Source organism: Ptiloglossa arizonensis, chromosome 9 (assembly GCF_051014685.1).
Source record: "Ptiloglossa arizonensis isolate GNS036 chromosome 9, iyPtiAriz1_principal, whole genome shotgun sequence".
Classification (NCBI taxonomy): domain Eukaryota; kingdom Metazoa; phylum Arthropoda; class Insecta; order Hymenoptera; family Colletidae; genus Ptiloglossa; species Ptiloglossa arizonensis.
Window position 1 is genome coordinate 2699223 of NC_135056.1, and position 20312 is coordinate 2719534.

Genomic DNA, 20312 nt, shown 5'->3' on the forward strand with positions numbered 1-20312 from the left:
GACAAAAAGAAGGAAATATTCTTATTACCTTGAGTACAAAAAAGACTTTTTTATTTTCAGCATCATAAGTCCGTTTATTGTTAATTTATTATTAATAAAATATATGTTTCTAATAGGAGACAGATTAAACTTTTATTATTGTGTTGTTTTTTTTTCTATTTTCTTTTATGATTTGTAATTAATTTTCAAGAGAGAATTTCTAGTGTTAGCTTTATATTGACACTCACTGTACGTGGATTAAAGAGATTTTATCGATGAAAATAAGTTCAAACACGATATTCCGACTATTCTTAATCTATTGCACGAAAAAAACTTATGATCGAGTATAATAGAATAAATTATTATCGTACGATTGTTTCGACGAAGAAAGTCAACTGTACAAAATATATTGTGAGACTATGTAGTACATATGTATATGCAGTGAACGCGGTTGCACTGAGACATACGTGGCCCTTGGGATCAGCGTGACCTGGTCTTTTAAACAAAGGATTGTCGTAGATGGCGTCAAGAGCGATGAAGACTGCAACGGGTCTTGGCCTACCACGAGGTTCAAGAGGAGAAGTCTCGAGGTAGCTATCGAAGATGTGTGTCTACACGAATAAACGAAAGCAGATGTAGGCAGCGTATATTTTATTCTTTAACACGCTTTTTCTAACAATATTGTGAACAAATAATAAACAAATATTCAAAAATATAGATGAATTAAGACTGATGATTTTTCCGTTTGAAATGAGTCTTAGCGTCTTTTGAAAAGTACGGATGCTAATTTAAATTCAATAAGAAAAAAATGAGAGAAGATTAAATGGAATTGGTTTTGAGAACATTACTTTTTACATTCGTAAACTTATAATTAAAAATAGTCCGAATAAATTCCTATCTGGACGTATTTTCATCGATAAAGCCCTGTCGATCCATTGATAATACTTTCATGAAAGTATGGTGAAAAATATAAACATATTAGTTTTCATTAATGGATAACTTATCTTAAACATTTGCATCATCACTTCTTTGCGTCTTTCGTCTGTTCCTTTTTCGATTACGGGTTTTTAATTTGCGGCAACTATAACTGTGGTCGGAGCAGGCTGACATTTATATCTTTGTAGTAGTATAAGGATCTAGTTTTAGTCAACATCACTTTACATTGGAAATAAAAGTGTCATCGCACTATGAAGAACACAAAATGTTGATAGGTCTCACCTATCATGAAGAGGAAAATATATACTAGTATAGCCAAAATTGTTTCACAATAGGTACATAAGTATTTTCGCAGAAAGTTAACTGTTAGAAAGAGGAACAAAGTTGTGGTAGTTACTAGTGCATTTAATTGTTATTGCTGCTTTAACATTTGTGCATTATCATCATTCGGGATAATTTATAATAATTTGTAATACTCGATTTTGTGTACTTAGAGCAAGGAATGCATTTGTCTTCTTTATATCTAACCCAGATTTGTTGCTGTTGGTAAAATATAAATGCAAACGAATCACTGGCGCTGCTTATTTCATTCAAATAAAGATTTTCCTATTCCTAGTTTTAGATTAATACATGATACAGAAAGCACATCTATAATATGTAAAAATAATTCGTTTTTTATATGTTTAAGTATAGCATTCTGATCCGTACAACTCCGGCGTAGCAATTATTTCAACAATGCACGAAGACACTTCGCATAAAAATTGGATGGTCTCTTTGGTCTTCGTTAGTAACAAAATTGAATGTCATGTATCCCTATTATTGATATTATTTAGGGCTTAATCAAATAATTCCTTCGTGGTAGTAATTTGATTTTCATACGGTCTCTGTCAGCTGGTACTTTCAACGAGTCTTTTAATGATCCTATCGAATCGCAAGGACTCTTACCATGTACAGTTTCAAAAGACTGACACTCTGCACTCACACTAGATTCATTATTGTTATGAACAAGGTTGCCAAGAATAATCTCACGAAGAGAATAGTGAAGAAACTTGATATATTTAATGCTGTGGCTCATGCTGTAGCTGAATGGTAGCGAGGAACAAAGTAACGGGTGTCCTATAAGTTCTACTTCATTATATTATTCTATGGCTAGGGTAGTTAGGTTTTAACAATAGAAAACTTTAAACGGCGTTATTTTTTAATGATACGTATTTAAAGGAGGGTGTTAAAAAATACTTATTTTTGGCATTGCCTGGAAATGAAAAATGCATAGATCTTAGGGAGAACAAGAACGTCTTCCAAAGAACGAAAAATATCTTTATCATTTCCTTGAAACGCAGTGGGGAAATTGTTAACAATAAGTCCAAAATGTAGATATGATGTTGATCGAACTCACTTATATTTTAATTAAGGCTTGAAATCGAACAAACCCAAAGTACCATATAATCATTGCTGCATGGGAATTATCGTGCGTGACAGAGAAGATGATATGCGGGTCGGCACGAAGGCAAGAGGGGTTCCTAGATCGCTCCACTTACTCCCTACTTCAGAACAACCATGATTCTACATTTTGGCTCTTGGCGGTCACTATTGACATAGTAGTAGGATCCCTGTATTTATAGAGGTTTCGTTCGCTTGCTTATTGCCTATACACAAAACAGCGAATACGGGGATCCTATTACAGTTTTTTATGTGATTCTTTTCTTTACATTTCGATTTATTTATTTATATATTTAGTGAAAGTTTACTTTAGTAACTTTTCCCTAAACCAACTTGTTTCTGTTGTTTTTTAAACAAATGCTGTATTTTAGTATTAAAAGGAAATATAGATCGCTGAAGCTTGAGAAACTAATGTGTTTTTCCTGGTTTTTGGTAAAAATCAGAAAATTTATAAATACTGGAAAATGAATAATTTTTATGTGAACAATTACCGCTTGGCCTTAATTTTCGAAATAGCTATCAAAATTTGTAGAGCTAAGAAATGACAGTTCGTGATGGATTCCAAACAGAAATTAAATCGTTATAATCATAAAATTTAATACCTCTTGAACTCTTGTTAAAAAAGCATTAGATTAATTTTAAATTGCCAATACAATACAAATAATTTATAATAGACGCGTTTTTCATATTCCAAACAAATTGATATAGCTTCTTTAAACAATTTAAGTAAAAATTTTCATAATGTATCACGTTATGTATATAATTACAATTTTAATTTGTTCTATTATATTATGTTATTTATATATATATATATCTATTTATATATTATGTAAAACATTTTACATATTTATATTCTATTATTGCCTTTAAACTCAAAATGTTAATTCAAAATAATTTGTTCCTGGTCAAAAAAATTTTATAAAATTAATAAGTACTTGTTTTATTTTCTATTATCGTATATCTAATAAAAAGTAAAGAAATTTTATAATGCGTTAATAATAGTATTTCACTCAGATCTGAATCTACGCCAATGATTTAAGATCTACCATTCGCTTTGAACCGTCTCATTTGCCTCGACACATCTCATTTCTTTTCTTTGTCAGCACTTTTATTAGTATGTGTGAGTATTTCCACCAATCATAACGCTACGTCAGAAAATGTGTGTGAGACGTGTCATGCACTTCCCACTCTGCTCGAATTCCTTCCAGATATCATCAAGTCAGTCACGTACGATACATGTCAGTAACCCTGGAGAGATTAACATATTTCACTAGAATACAAGTTTTAAAAGGATATGAAGAAATGCTATTACTAAATACATGTTAGAGGTAAGAACTTTTCTACTGCAATTTATTGATAATTATCTATTTATAAAAACATTAATCTGTTTTTTTATATTTTGGACATACCATATCGAGTTCGGACACAGGGCCCATGCTTCTTATCAAAATATTCGTTTTTACCACTGTTGGTATTCCTGGTAATAAAAAATTCATATTAATATCTATACTGTTACAAAATAAACACTTGTTTAAGAATTAAAAAATGACCAATTATTATTATCTAGTTTCATAAAATTTTATAACATTCTTTCCAATGCACAGCTCGTAATAAGAATTTAGTACACACTGATTCAATGTATAATTACATGTGAAAGTTATCCATAATTAATAATAAATAATAAATTAAGGTAAACAGTAACAATTGTAGAAGTAAATTGTACAAGTGATATTTTACAAAAGGAGTACATTTTACTAATTGTAAACTTTAAGAGCGTATTCTACTCGATTAATATAGAAGAATACATTTTAATACTTTCCATTGAAAAAAATGTATTTTAACTACCCAATAAGATTTCATTAAATGTTTTGTTTATTAGAAAAGATAGAGAAAAAGATTATTAGATTTTGTACGCAAGATTTAATTCTTTTCAAAATTTCTTCTAAACACTTTTTAATATTTATGGTTTATGGATTATGGTTAAACATTTTGAAAAGTATGATCCGATTCAATGTAGCTGTTTCTATAAAGTAAAATAATTTTTTGCGTAAATATTTAAAACGTAAACAAATTTTTATCAAAATTTATCATTGTTGTAATACTTGCCTTACTCACAAGTTAAAAAAATAAAAAGAGTCCGAGAAATATGAATCCGAAAATTCTTCTATAGAAGTATAAACTCAGACAAAAATACTTATTGCTTATGGTAGAGTTAAGCAAAAATGCTTACCTAGTTTATAATTAGTAGTATTATTAAATTTTTCATTCTCTTAAAATTAATCAGTAATACAGTAACGCTTTCAAGTGAATCGGTATTGCTATACCGGTATATTAAAAAATGGCGCTAGTAGCAAATTTTATCTTTGGTTAAGACTTAATCTCGCACATTCTGCTTGACGATGAGAGTGTATGAGGAAGTGAAAGTCACAGAAAGTAATCGAAAAAAGCACCAATGAGAAATCCACGCATTACATGCACTTGCTGGCTGCATTTTTAAAGCGATGCTACATGGATATCAGTTTATCGATTGCTAATGTAAAATTCAAATTTGTCTATTTTTTATTATATCTTTATAAAGATATGTCAATATAATTTTTTCTAATACAAATGAGTGCAAACACGACTTTCTTTGTAGGCACACGTATTTTCGAAATTCAATTAGTAATTTGTTCTACATATAATTAATAAAAATCCCAGTAAGATTATGTTAGGATATTTTTCATTGGGAAAACTTCACCAATCTATTGGCAATGCTGACACGAAGATGTAATTTAATGGAAAATATACAAATTTTAATTTTTGTATTAGTGAATAATAATTGATTCGACATGCGAAAAGGATTGCACATTCATGTGTCATTCACAATAATACAAACAAATAAACAATAAACTTCAAAACACTCCAGTAACTTTTTAACCGGTTGGGTACTTTAACGAAGTAAGTAAACAGAAATGTTTATATCTCAAAAAGGTAGAATTTGCGGATCTACGTGATCTACGTTTCTTAAGAAGAGCAGAATAAGCTCCTAAGTCTGATCGCGTATTTCAGTTACACTCTGAACTATGCAGACATCGCAAATGGCCAAATCCCTACAAATTGAACGACAGACGGGCAATGAGATTAGGCCCTTGCTATCAGAGATCCCACATTTAGAAGCTGAGAGGTTACATTGCGCAGAAATAGAATCTCCATAATTGTAGAAAATATATAGAACCTGTATATTTGCGTAACAAAATTCCTTATCTGAAGAAAAGTATAGTATATTATGAAGAAGGGTGTTAAAAAGTAATTAATATTTGGATAGTTCCGACACCTAAAATGCTAATAAGGCACTGTTTTTCAAAACAGTTATTGTTGGGATTCCTATGTGTGAATGACAAAGTATTTATTTGTAAGAGTAAGGGAACCAGAAACCGTAAATATTAAGGGAGTATGCAGTTGCTTCTGAAATTACTAATTTGTCACCTATTCCGCTTGAAAGATTATATTGCTCAGAGAATGTCGCCAATAAACAAGAAATTTATGACTAAAAGGGTTATCTGCCAGAATCCCTTGACAAGGAAGTCGGACGCATAGGCTGAGCAATAAGATGGAGCAGCCAAATGAAGTACATATTTCCGAATTTTCTAGAACACGACCACTGTCTGCTCGGAGGTACAATCAATTTTTAGATTCGATGCCAGAGCACGCGATCAATCTTATATCAACAGTCTGTGAACTACGCTTTCTCGTATACTTTGCATTCCATATAGACTACATCATTTGTAAATGTTCATCCACATTATTCCTTAGAAAATAGTGACTACAACACATTGTCTCGATTATTTAATCCGAGGCACAAACAGTTATTAAAAAAGTAGATGAAACAATAAGTGCACGAAAACAGTTCGTCAGATTTGTAGAGTGAGCAAACCATAAGACCAAGGTATTGACGATACACGTATTTCGGTGGGAGTCGCCACGTCCCCTAATTCAGGGAGATGGATGAGATCAGTGTTGTTTTCCTCCTTGACATCTGAGGATAGTGTTGCCAGTACGAGACGGTAGACGGAGATATGTAAGGCGGGGGTGGATGTTCTCGATTGCGTGACTTTGTTGTTACTAGAGGTGGACCTCGCAGACATCGTCCACGCATACAAAGTGATGTCCTATGAGATGGTGTCCGTTCTGTGGGAGCTTCCCTCATTAAACCTACTTGTGCACTCGCACGTGGTTTATTATAATAGTCTCTGCGAGGCACGCGATCGGTGAGGATCCTAGTAGAACAAATATACGTTTATACGTCAAACCTTTATACGTCAGACCCGCTAGTCCATGTTGTACTCCATGTCGAGACTGTTCGACCATGGAGTCGTTGGACAGAGGTTTCGGTAGCCTTACCTACCAAATTGTGTAGGTGCTGTCAGGACATGAATGTTTCGAGTGGTATTTGTATCTGTATGAATTTATCCCTGAAGCTGTATTTATTTGTTTTTTCCAAACGAAGTTGGTCGTAAACTCGTATTACAGTTGATATTTAATAATAATTTTCAAAATACTTAGTAGCATTTATCTCGTTTGTAGTATACGTGGTGTGGTCAAAAAGAAACCGGATTGTGTTTATAAAAGTATTATTATTCCACAAACCTATACTTCCGTCCCTTTCAAAATAGTTCCCTCCTGTATTATTATCCATCCACGAGAAGGCACAACTTGTTTATATCCTTGCTCCACCTGTAGTTTACTATTGCTCCTGCGATCGCAAGGAAGAATCACTGTTAGCCGAAGACGGTGATCCGAAGTTCGAGTGTATTTATAGCGAAAAAACTAATTTGTATTTATTAAAAATAATATAAATCCGCTTATACTTATTTCTATCAAGATAAACTCTATATAATTACAATTTATGCAAAAACAAGTCTTGTTAGTATTAATGCAAGTATAACTTTTATGATTTGTAATGTAAGAAAATGTAAGGTAAAGTGTAATTATATAGAATTGATCTAGATAGAAATGAGTATAAGCGAATTTATGTTATTTTTAATAAATACAAATTAATTCTTTTCGCTATAAATAATTTTCAAAATATTAGTGATTATTACGTATGTTAAATTGTATTCCTTTTTTTCATTACGAGCAACTTATCGGATTAGTGATAGTATTTAAATAGGAACGAAATCATTCTGTTTATGAATATTTGACGCTTTATTGGAAGCCTACGCCAATGACGCAGTATTGTCTCTCGGCCAATAGTGATTCTTGCTTGTGATCGCAGGAGCGGCAACGGATTACGGGCGGAGCAAGGATGTAAACACGCTGTGCCTTCTTCTCGTAGACGGATAATAAATATCCTTATGCATCTGTGAATGTGTAAGTGTGTGGATACGTGAGTGTGTGGCTGCGCTGGCTGCGGGGAAAGGGAGAGTCGCTCACTCTTTCGTCTCTTGTTTACCAAGGCACAGTCAGGAAGATTGTGGGCGGCGATGAGTTTGGGCTTCGGAAGATAAAGTTAATTTATTAGATTCTCCAAACGAGGATAGCTCTTTAAGAACTGAATCTCGTTAATATTTCGGTTATATAATTCCTGCAGTAAATTGGTGTAATTATTCGCAAAATCTTTCAATGTGAAAACAAAATACATACAAATGGTGAAACAGCTATAAATTTCTGCCTCGAACATTAAAATGTTTGTGACGTAATTACCGGCTTTCATCCACACTAGCAATTTTCTTCGCCATGTGGTTACACGATGATTACGTATGCACCTGTGAACCCTGCATTATAATTTGAAAAGTAAAAATGATCAAATTTTAGAAATATATAAATGAAATGTGTAGACTAACTACAAAAGCATAGATCATCCTAAAATACTCAAAAAATATTTATTGTTTAATATGATATGATATCGTGTCACAATCCATTTATTAATTTGTGTTATCATTATTATGTATCAATATTCAATAGTTATAGTGTCAAAATGATTATAAAATGTTTGTATTGAGAATAACTTTAACAGGAGAACTAGAAGTTGTATGTATTCATTTTTCAAGAAAATTAAATAAGTGTGGAAAAAATCGAATGGGTTCTGTAATGACTTTATCGGAAAAAACTTATAGGTTCCATCAAATTCGTACGTTATGGAAGAAAAAATGAAAATTAAATTTTATTCGAGGAAATTTCCGAAATCCCTTTATAGCTGAGATTAAATTAATCCTATTATAGTTCGTTCTGATGAAATCAAGCGTAAACGAATTTCGACGAAAAAAAAATGGAACGAAAAAAGCAATTCTGTGCAATATTTTCACTTAGCGACGATTATAACTTATCTAACAATGTGTTTTGTATTAAGAAATTGTATAACCCTTTTTAAACACATTATACTGATATCGATAATATAATCTGTTTATTCTTTTACATTTTATTAACTGAAATTATTAATAATAATTAAAAATTACTAAAAGTTCTTAATATTTTAATGATTACAGAAAACAGCTATTCAATCAGTCGATTCTTTTCTTAAATAACATATCTACAAATGTATACAACCTTACAAACATATCTACATATCTTATATTAATAAATTAAAAAGTTATAATATATATATATAATGATTTACATACGTTAAGTAAGGTACGATATGAATGCAGTTCAGATTGAGATTAATTAATTTGCGTTACTCTTACTTATTATCCGTTCACGAGAAGAAGGCACAACGTCCATTGCTGCTCCTACGATTGCAAGCAAGAATCACTGTTGGCCGAAGACGGTGACGAAGACGGTGATACGAAGTCCGAGTGTATTTATAGCAAAAAGAACTAATTTGTATTTATTAAAAATAACATAAATCCGCTTACATTTATTTCTCTCAAGATAAACTCTATATAATTACAATTTGCCCAAAAACAAGTCTTGTTAGTATTAAATCAAGTATAACTTTTATGATTTGTAATGTAAGAAAATGTAAAGGTTATATTTGTTTTAACTCTAACATGACTTGTGAAGTGTAATTATATAGAATTGATCTAGATAGCAATAAGCGGATTTATGATATTTTTAATAAATATAAATTAGTTCTTTTCGCTATAAATAATTTTCAAGATATTAGTGATTATTACGCATATTAAGTTGTATTCATTTTTTCATTACGAGCAACTTATCGAATTAGTGATACTATTTAAATAGGAATGAAATCATTCTGTTTATGAATACTTGACGCTTTACTGGGAGCCTACGCCAATGACAAAATATTGTCTCTCACTGGGTCTCGTTACGGTCACTGTTGATCACTGTTGATTACTGTTGAACTTATCGGATCAGTGACAGTATTTAAATAGGAACGAAATCATTCTGTTTCTTAATAGCTAACATTTAATTAGAAGGCTACGCCAATGACGCAGTATTGACTCTCATTCGGTTTCGCTACGTTCGCTGTTGATCTTCGTCGCTGTCTTCGACCAATGGTGGTCCTTGCTTGGAAACAAATGTTGTTAAGTGTTATGGAAATTATTATTGAATATCAACTGCAATGTCGGTTTATAATCAACTTCGCTTGTAAAAAACATATTGATATAGCTTCAGAGATAAGTTCGTCTGATTTTGTTTTTCAATTACTAGTGTTTTTGTATTTTAATAATTCACCTAACAAACTAAGACAAGATGATTGATTTCACTCAGCTATTTATTATCAACGTATCGTACCTTATATGCAATCTGACTGTTTGTAAACATTTTCTTGATGTTCTATAAAACAACTCGCTCGATTATTTCGATAATATTTTTATACATTTACAGTATAGTTCTGTAACAATTTCTATCTGAAGTGATAATTGCAGATTCTGCAAATGTAGAGATTTCAAATATGCACGTAATGTATGTGTAATCTTGCTAATTGTAACGCTGGTTTGGCAAGATACCTACATGCCGCAGGTTTTCCTAATGGACATGTGCCAAATGGGAAATGTTCGAAAGAATATACGGACGACTGTGGAATGGAGGCTTATTTCGAAAAACCAATAAGTCATAGTAAACTAATACCAATAGTCTGTATGCTTAAAAGACTTGACCTAATGAATTTGAATATATTGTACAAGGTGAAAAGAAGGCGGAGTGAGAAACTTTTAGAATGATGTGTAGAAATACAATATTTTAGGAAAGAAAAGTTCAAAGAATCATAAAGAATTAATAACTAAATTACTCTTATGATACCAAAAACTGGGGTGGAAAATATTATTAATAATTAATTTTCTACTTTCTTATGTGGATTACTTCCCTGAAAATTGAAGAAAAAAAATAAAGAAGAGATATTAGGCTAAGTTGAATTCCGCAACTTTAGCAAACTATTGCTGGAACACTGCAAGAAATACCCCAGAGGCAAGCTAAAAGTAAATGTCGTTAAGCAAGTTAAATATACAGAGATGTAGTATTTTTAATCGAAAAAATGAAAAAAATATATTTTATTTTAATGTACACAACCTTTAATCCACTTTATATACTTAAATCAAATAAAAGTGGTCATATTTTTAAAACTAGAGCCGAATCATTTTTTCCTTTATTATTTCTTGTCTTGGTATATATAAATAAACGAGGAAAAGCTCAATTATAAACAATTCAAACTGTTACTGAAAATTTTTTGACTAGTGCAATTAATAATTAATCTTTTTAAAAAAAAAATGAAATAATTCTCGTGACCAGATTTCTATCTAAAACAAAAAATTTGTAGTCATGCTTACTAGTCGCCACCCCACAACACCTACTGATGGGAATTGATTTATTGTATAGACATACCTGATTATAGAGTTTTTTTAAATTTTTATATCTACTTTTTTCAAAACTGGTTGATGATCTACGATTAAAATTACTGTTATGTTTATTATAGGTATTTATCACTCTGTCAAATTTCATTACAATCGATAATGGCTACTCTAAGAATTCGTTTGTGAGATATCCTGTACATGTATGTATAGTACACTCGTTACTTTTGAAAATTTATTTAAATGTTCTAAATAAAACTTAAAGAGAAATAAATTTTATGTGAAAAATTTACATAGTATCTTTCTCTACTTTCTCTAGAAAAGAAAAATTTCAATACAATAAACATTGAAACAGTGCTAAAGTCATACATCGGGAAATATTGTGATATATTCGTGTCTCTTAACGCTTGATAATAAGCAAAACGTATCAAACATTTTTAACTCGTGCTCTTTGGTACTAAAAAAGTACTTTTGAAGTTTTTCTTCTTTACAATACTTTTCTTCCTTGTATGTCGAATAGTAAAACTATCAGAACAGTCGTCAAAAGTTTTAACTCATACTGTCGGCAGTCAAGATGATATATCATTTGTCGACCAGTTAGGTTTCAACTATAGCAAGGATAACCTCTATTATTCATACCAACGAAGACGAGAATATTCGGATAAGGGAAGTTTCGATTAATGAAACACTTACGTTTCTGACATCGATCATTTTATACGTCAAGTAAAAGAATGTGAATATTAATAGTAGAAAAATAACAATAATATAGCGGGATGATTTTATTAACTGTCTTAAATTACATGAGTTTCTAAACTATAAGAAATTTGGGAATTCTAAGTTTAATCATGCTAAGGAACAGGAGTTGCGAAAGTGTCAGTAATGGGAAAAAAAGAAAAAAGCAATTTACAAAAGAGCAATTTGACTAATGACGACAATTCCTCTAAAATTGATGTGAAAAAATTCCTAACCTAAAATGTGTTTTATTTTAAAGCTTATTTAAAAGCAATATCGTTTAAGGTTTATAATTTTTCCTATCAGTGGGATAGGAATTTCTAAGACACTTAGAGAGTTTCTTTTGGCAATCGTTCTTTCTTTAAATGCTAACTTTGTGTAATGACATGACGAATAGTTTGCACATAAATGGAAAGTAAAAACAGTTTTGATAAAAATTGTGTAGTATGTTCATAAACTCTGGTTTTGTCGTTATTCTTGTTTGTCCCGATATGGTTTATGAGAACGAGAGACCGGTAAATATTTTTGTTTTAGATGTGTCGTACAATTTTTATTTTATAATGCAAAGCTCGTGAAGTCTTTCTTGCGACTATAAAAGATTCATATATTTTTGGTTTAGATTTCTTAAAGAAAATAAATAAAACTTAAAAGCCTTAAAAAAAAGAGTTGTAAACTATCCAGTCCATTTCACTAGCAACACGATGTTAACTATCCAAAATATTTACTTCGAAAATATATTAATCATTTGGAACGCTTTATTTTACCTGGAGATAAATTTATCAACACTTGAGATCTAAACATATCAAACCGGTCTCACACTTCGGGTTATATATGGCCATTAAGAATTTGTTCAGTATGGAACTATCATCTAAAGAAGAAAAGAACAAAATATAATAATTATTTTTTGCGATAAATAATTGTGAGTTTACAGTTTCTTGAAACCTGCAAGATAATGCTTACTAATATTTTAGGTGCTGGAAATAACCAAATTTTGATCACTTTTTATTCTCCTTTAATGTCCTACCTACATCTTTCCTTTATTTTATTATGAAATAAAATTTCCGTATTCGTAGGTTGGGTTTGTATATTTGCTGGGGATATGGGGTTTCTATTTACTTTTTTGCAATGTGGCCGCTTAGTACCTAAATGTGGAGATCGCTGGTGTCCTTCTATCTCTCTGTCGTTCAATTTTTAGGATTTTGCCAATTAACGATCTCTGCATAATTTATATACATTAAGTCTGTAGACTATTTGCGACAAAAATATAGATTTACTTGTTTTTTATTACTTCATGATAGGCTAATTAATCTGTCTTAAACTCCTTTGCAGGATATTATTTAACAGGAATAACTCATCCAAAGCTAGGTAAAATGTTCTTTTAAATAGTAAGTAAGAGATAATCAATTTTATTTCAAATCTTACGTGTATTTTTTAAAGTAAAATGATTTCGCTTTAGTTATTGCAACAATAGGACGAAAAGGGGGATTTGTCTTAATTGAAAACTTGTGCTACAAGGATTACAATGGTATTAATATTAATAAAATTATATTAACAACACTACCTTGCATTTTGTCTATGCATACATATATGTGACCCGCTTATTTGGGATATTGAATGCAAGTTACCATTGAGTGGTGTGTAGGTGGATGTTGGATGCGTGGTTACCACTGAGTGGTGTGTAGATGAGTATTGTGTTTATAATTTATATAACGTATGAAAGGAATATAAATTTAATACTATTATACTTATATATGTGTTAATAAAGGAAGGTATATTTTCAACGGAAATCTATCACTATAATTTTCATCGACGAATTGTGTAATTTGTTTACGGTTTAGATATTACTGCTGATTTGATACGTTACTCGTAATGAAAAAATAAATAGAATTTAGTAGGCGAAATAATTATTAATATTTTGAAAATTATTTATAGTGAAAAGAACCAAATTGTATTTATTAAAAATAATATAAATTCGCTTATACTCATTTTGTAATAAATATAAAATGAAATAAGATATTTAATAAACATTAAATGCTGCTGGCAAGATCAATTAATCTATTAATCATATGATACAATAATCGTGACGCTCGTTAGGTCGCATAATGTTTCAAAGTCGAAAAAAATTCCAATTTTTAATTGCAAAGAAAAGAGTTTTTTAAAATAAAATTTCACAGTAGGATACTTGATGTATCAAAACGTATACAAATTTTCGAAAAACATCTTAAACTTATGCAAAAAGTATAATGTTGAAGTTGAAGTATAGAATAGGTGCTACTTTTAACAGAAGTCATAATATTAAGATGACAAGTAACTGATAAAATTTAATAAAGAAAAGTTGTAATAATTTATATATATATAAAGGAAATATGTAACATACATGAAATCAACATTTTTATTATTTTTTTCAGTAGAACACAAATGTAACAAAAGTGAATTTTGAATTGACTTTAATTAGGCGTAACTTTTTTGTAACAACTAGCGTCAATGTCATACTTGATTTTGATTCTTTAATAAATCTTAGAGAACGTATCTAAAAAGGTTTCAGCTGCATGAATTTCCAAGTTTAGTGATAGGATTATTCTTTCTAATTGTTGTCACAATTAATGCTTCAATAGTAGGGATTAAATAATTATAAAAATAATAATGATTATTACGCATATTAAATTGTATTCAGTTTTTCATTACGAGCAACTTATTGAATCAATGATAGTATTTAAACAGGAACGAAATCATTTTGTTCTTTAATAGCTAACATTTGATTAGAAGGCGACGCCAATGACGCAGTATTCTCTTTAATTCGGTTTCGCTACGGTCGGTATCGGACTTTGCCGCCGTTTTCGGCTAATGGCGATTCTTGCTTACGATTGTACGAGCAGCAACGGACTACAGACTGAGAGTCGATGTAAACAACTTGTGTCTTCTTTTCGCAGCTGAATAATACATATATAGTCTTCCACTAACTTGAAGTCTCGCTGGATGGCACAGGGGCAAAGAAATTGAAACAGATTTCAATTGCGTCTCTATCTTAATATGTATATAAATATAAAGTTCGAAGACTATAAACTACTAAATCTTTAATGCATAAAACCTTTGTTTTATCTCATAAAAGTGTTGAAAATAGAGATTAAATGAATGATGATGATTATTATTTATTATTAGAGTATATGTGTAAGGGTACCATGACTAAATTTAACACTAATCTACAACGTTCATCGACAACTATCAGCAACAACTCTCGACTGGAGACACACTATTTTCTTCGAATGACACGCTATACAACACTAATTTCCGCTCAACGATACGGTTCTCTTTATATTTTCCATTCTGGATCTCGGGGAACTCCACTGCCCAACAACCAGTCCTCTGTTTATTTCATTCCATTAAGGAAAATTATATTTCAAAATCAACTTTATTACTTCACCTATAGAAAAACTGTTAATATTATATATTTTTTTTATATTAAATAACTCGTATGGGATGAAACAGGCGTTTTATGCATTAAATATATGCATAAACGAAACATCGGTAGTTTATAGTCTGCAAGTTTTATATTTATATACATATTGAGATAGAAACGCAATTAAAATCTATTTCTACTACTATGGCAGAGTGTGTGACTAAGTTCAGGTAGGGATGGCGGTCCAACCACTCTTCGTTCCTGTACTATCCCGCGATACTTGAAGTCAGTGGAAGGTGATATTTAGATTGAGTTTTCAACCCTTTTCTCGACATGACATACAAGTTCGTTGAGTGAGAGATTACATGGTAAATTAAGTATTTGCTATTAGCCTCCGGAACTAGTTCTGTTAGTAACCATGGTTCTCCACACTCTCAAAATACCGAGAGGAGATTGACAACCTCCGTTTGTAAAAGTTTTATTTGAGACACTTAGGAAAACGTGCATTCGTCAATAGAGATGAGGTTAGATTCGATTTTGCGCGTCTGCCCTCTGCCTGACGTTTCTATGGAATTTCCAAAGCGTCGGTATTACAGTTCACTAAATTATCTATGTAACGTACAAGTTAGCGTCCCCTCTTCGCGCAATAGCACGATTGCCGCTGCTGGGTGAGCAGAAGACAGACATTGTCTAAGGATGCAGATGATTATCGTACTGTATCGGTGTTGTCACTTCGACGTTCTTTTGTTACGAAAACTCTAGATCTTAAAGGCTAGGCCCTACACACAGGCCCTCCCGAAGGGAAACCGAATTAAAACGATAAACGAGTGTCCTTTTCAAGGCAGTCAAAAGCTTATTAATCGTACCATTGATTTCTTGTATATAATCCTTTCCCTCGTTCGAGTGATTGTGATCTCTGAACAAAACGAAAATTAGCAAACATAGAAAGTGCGAATAATTATAATTTTTTGAGAGGTATGAAACTTGATAATATATGAATTAGCTATTCGGCACAGTTAATTATAGGAAGAAATCAAGTAAAATTTTTATTCCGATCACTAGGGAAGATATTCTCCTGAGCTCGGTCACTGAGCATAACCTGTGCAGCATAACCTAATTCGCTATCGAATATTATGTGAGGAGATAAAACACATAATAGTAGTGCAATGGCAAACTTTCTTAATTTTTTTTTGTACTGCAACTTTTGTAACATATTCCTTACATTTTCCTGATTAAAATGAAACCAAACTTGATATTAATATTTTAATCAATTATTTGAAGCAAAGTTATCTTTTTGCCACACTAATACGATTCACTTTTGTGTAATACTACCTATTTCTACAACATAAACAGTGAAAATAAATTATTTCTGTTAAATAACATCCTTACTACATCCTTGAAATTAGAATAGTATTTTAACATTATACAGGCCTGGTATCATGAATATACATATGATGCTAGTGACCAGCCCTTTTCAGAGGAATACAATTCTTTTTATGCTGTAAATAAATTTGCTACAACTATTGAACTACTCGATATATAATTATAAAAGTTTGTTAATGTTTGTAAAACAACTTAATAAATTTAAATATACAAGAAATAATTCATAAATGATCCATATATCAGGAAATGAATCTACACACTAAAATAAATAAAAATGTCTTACAAACATACAGTGACTCACAAAAGTATTTGAACACTTATTACATAATATTTTTATGGATATAATACGTGTCATATGCAAAACTTTTTAAAACATTGTAAAAAAAATGTGAAGGATTGTCATCATTATAGAGTTTCATTGGTATTCAATAAATTAGCATAAGCCATCAACAAAAATTTAATATAATCAACCAGTAAAAATATTATACACAGAACACAAAAATATTATATTATTTTTATTTGTAAATAATTATATATTTTTATTTGTAGTAGACAGCACCCAAAGTAAAATCTAAGTGTCCAAATAGTTAACGATAAAATGAAAATTTAAGTGATCTGAAAAAGCAGTACCAGTTTTTTTTACAGCTATTGAAAGTACATTTGCCCATCTACAATATTAAAAATTGTTTTTTTATTGGCAGAATAGTTTTATGGAGATGACTACAATTTATCTTTCACAAAATTTATGAAGTGAAACTGTTATGTCGACTGCATACTTTTAACGTGAGATATGAAATCGTAAGCAGCTAAGACTATTGACTTAGGATATGTCTGTTTTATAAAAGCGGATGGACTTGAAGAGAATATGACCTGTCATAAGATAATCCTCCAATAATCCAAAGACTGTGTTTTCTCACATAATAATTATGTATATATACGTAACGGCCATGTTGCCGACGAACTTCTAACTTTTGATTTACAATTAATACTACATTTGCGTTAATGGTTCAAACTGCTTAATTCGCTGAAGACGCAACTGTTGCATTTACAGCCTGTGTAGTGTTATTTAAAGCGAAATAAAAAAAACAAGTGAACCTATCTTTTTGTTCCCGACCGTAATGAACAGTAAGTAGTAAATAATATTTTATGTGCAAATACATAAGTATTTGTACTAGGCGGTTCTAAAAACTGAACAAAATTTGGTAGAGAAAAAAGGTAAATGGTTTAAAGAGATTTAATTTCCTATAACCCTATTTTTTCCATAAGTGCAACAATGCACTTCCAAGATGTAATTGAATCTCCTTTTGTAAATGAAATAATACACTTTTTTTACACGAATCAAGATTTCCCAACCTTTACTGTATAAAAGCATAAAGATATGGGCATTCGACTATGTTTACACAAAAAACATGGAAATAGAAGCATATCTAAAGATGATGTGCTTCTTCATATCGCAACATTTGCCTAGCTGCTTGTAAATATGAGCTACTAGCTCCTTAAACATATTTTTAAGTATGTTTTTTCTCAAATATCGTCTGGAGTATACACTTTTTGTTATTTACAAATATGTGATTCTAGAAAGAGCTCTTTATACTGTAAAATATTGAAAGCATTCAGAGCTCAAATTCTTAAAATTAATATTTAATTGATTATCAATATAGTAAAAATTTGTGACATAAAATTTAATGCTTTACAAAAATAAAAACCATAAGGGACACAATAGTATCACTGTGTTAGAAAATTTCGAATAAAAATAACTGCATTGTTAGTGAAATTTTAAAATACTTTTATAAAAAGGTACGACATATAGAGACCACAGATATAACAATTTTTCATATAATAATAACCACTAATTATAAACTTGCAACTTAAAGTATTAACCATAGAATAAGTTATTACATATGCAGCTCCTATTACACTTAAAAACGTTAAACATATTCAACTACATAAATTATTTACTTTTTTCTTATCCTAGCCTCATAACCATGATTATATTTTTACAACCACAACCATCAACAGATGACTATGAAAGTAATTAGTAATAAATTAAATATGACGTAAAAAAATTGTTTCTTACTTTACCTTTTCCATGAGTAGGTAGCTGATTGTTTTCATAATTCATTAGAAGATTCTCAAGAACCATAGTGATATTCTTAGAAACAATAGCATTGACAGTTCCCCTGTTTAATGCAGGCTTTGAAGAAGTTTTCATTGATGGCAAAGAAACATCAAGAGCGAAATTTTGATCCTTCTGTGTTGCCAATAATATAAGCACTATAAATCTGAAAAAAAAAGAATATTAACTTGTTTACATTAACTGAAGTAATTTCACTACAACAATTTTTACAACAAATTCTGTTTGAATATTTTGTAAAAGGTAACAAAGGATAATGCAAAAATATATATAAAGTATGATGACTGCTCACTGTTTACTCACTTGTAGCTCACTGCTATTTAATTTCTAAAGAAAAATAGATATGGTACAGAAAAGATTAAAAATATTTCTTAAAATCAATACTACAAATTTTACAATTAATGCTGACTAGCAAATTTAGAAATGAGGCATTATTAAATAATTTACGGAAAATATATTATATAAATTTGACTTATTTGTTAATTTCTAACAATCGGTTTAATAATTCTTTAGTTTTCTATAGATAGCATGATGTCACAAAATTATCTAACGACCCTAAGCATTCAGTACATTTATTGCAAAATTATAAGTTGAGGAAGCAAATGTGAATACAAAACTTTTTTTAAACAAATATGTATTAGCTTAGTTTACAATAAAATGTAACAATTTTAAAAGATTAGTTTAAAATGAATCTTACAATAGGATCCAACTATTTATACTTAGAATATTTTAAATTAATATACAAAAATTGTATAAAAATTAATATACATGTGCTTTAAATTTGATTACAGCTTGTAATCTACTCCCCCCCCCCCACATACACACACACATGAATTGCAGAATTTGAAATTAGTTCATATAGACAGAGTACTTTGCAAATACAACAAATGAAATATTATTTTTTATGAGTAGTATTTGAGTTTATAAAGTAAACTTTGATTACTAAAATTGATTTGGACTTGTGAGAACATATTATTTACAAAAATAAATTAGTTACTGTTACTAATTACCCAGTTACTGTTTTGTTCCATTACGAAATCATATAAGCTAGATGAACAAATTGAAAAATAAATTATGAATATTTTAAAAATAATAATGACATAAAGAAAATGATAAGAGAGTGCATAAGTAGCATACCGAAAAGGGTACGAGCTATTATTAGAGTAAAAAGGAAAAACACAAAGTATTGATATGTATATGTTAAAACCCAAAATATTAATATATATTACATATGCTTTGCAAATAATACATTTTTTCTTTAAAAATAGCTCAGACTTTTGGATTTTATTAAATACGCGAAACATATTGAAAATTATGAATGATTCTACATAATTCAATGACCAGGAAATGCAGACGCTTCTTTAAATGGCTGTAACTTCGACAAAAAACATGCTTTTGTAATGGAGTTTCGTCTATTTTGAAAAAAAATGATCGTACATTCTGATGCTGTAAACAATAAACTGCCAATTTTATTTTCTATAGATGAAAGACCGTGTCAAACACCAAGAAATTTTTGTAATTTGACAGCCTCCTCTTTAAGGGGTGATTTTATTCCATGGATATCAATCAGAGTAAAAACGGC

General features: G+C 30.3%; 1 protein-coding gene across 1 annotated transcript in view; it reads right to left on the bottom strand.

Moving 5' to 3' along the window:
* The window catches only part of LOC143151153 (gamma-aminobutyric acid receptor subunit alpha-2), a 56355-nt gene extending 37585 nt beyond the window's left edge, over positions 1-18770 (bottom strand). Inside the window, exons 1-2 of the mRNA XM_076320015.1 lie at positions 18679-18770; positions 3765-3832 (exon numbers count right to left, since the gene is read on the bottom strand). Of these exons, the coding sequence (XP_076176130.1) occupies positions 3765-3832; positions 18679-18739 (129 nt within the window). The 5' untranslated portion in view covers positions 18740-18770. The remainder of the gene's footprint in view (positions 1-3764; positions 3833-18678) is intronic.
* Between the last annotated feature and the right edge of the window lie 1542 nt (positions 18771-20312).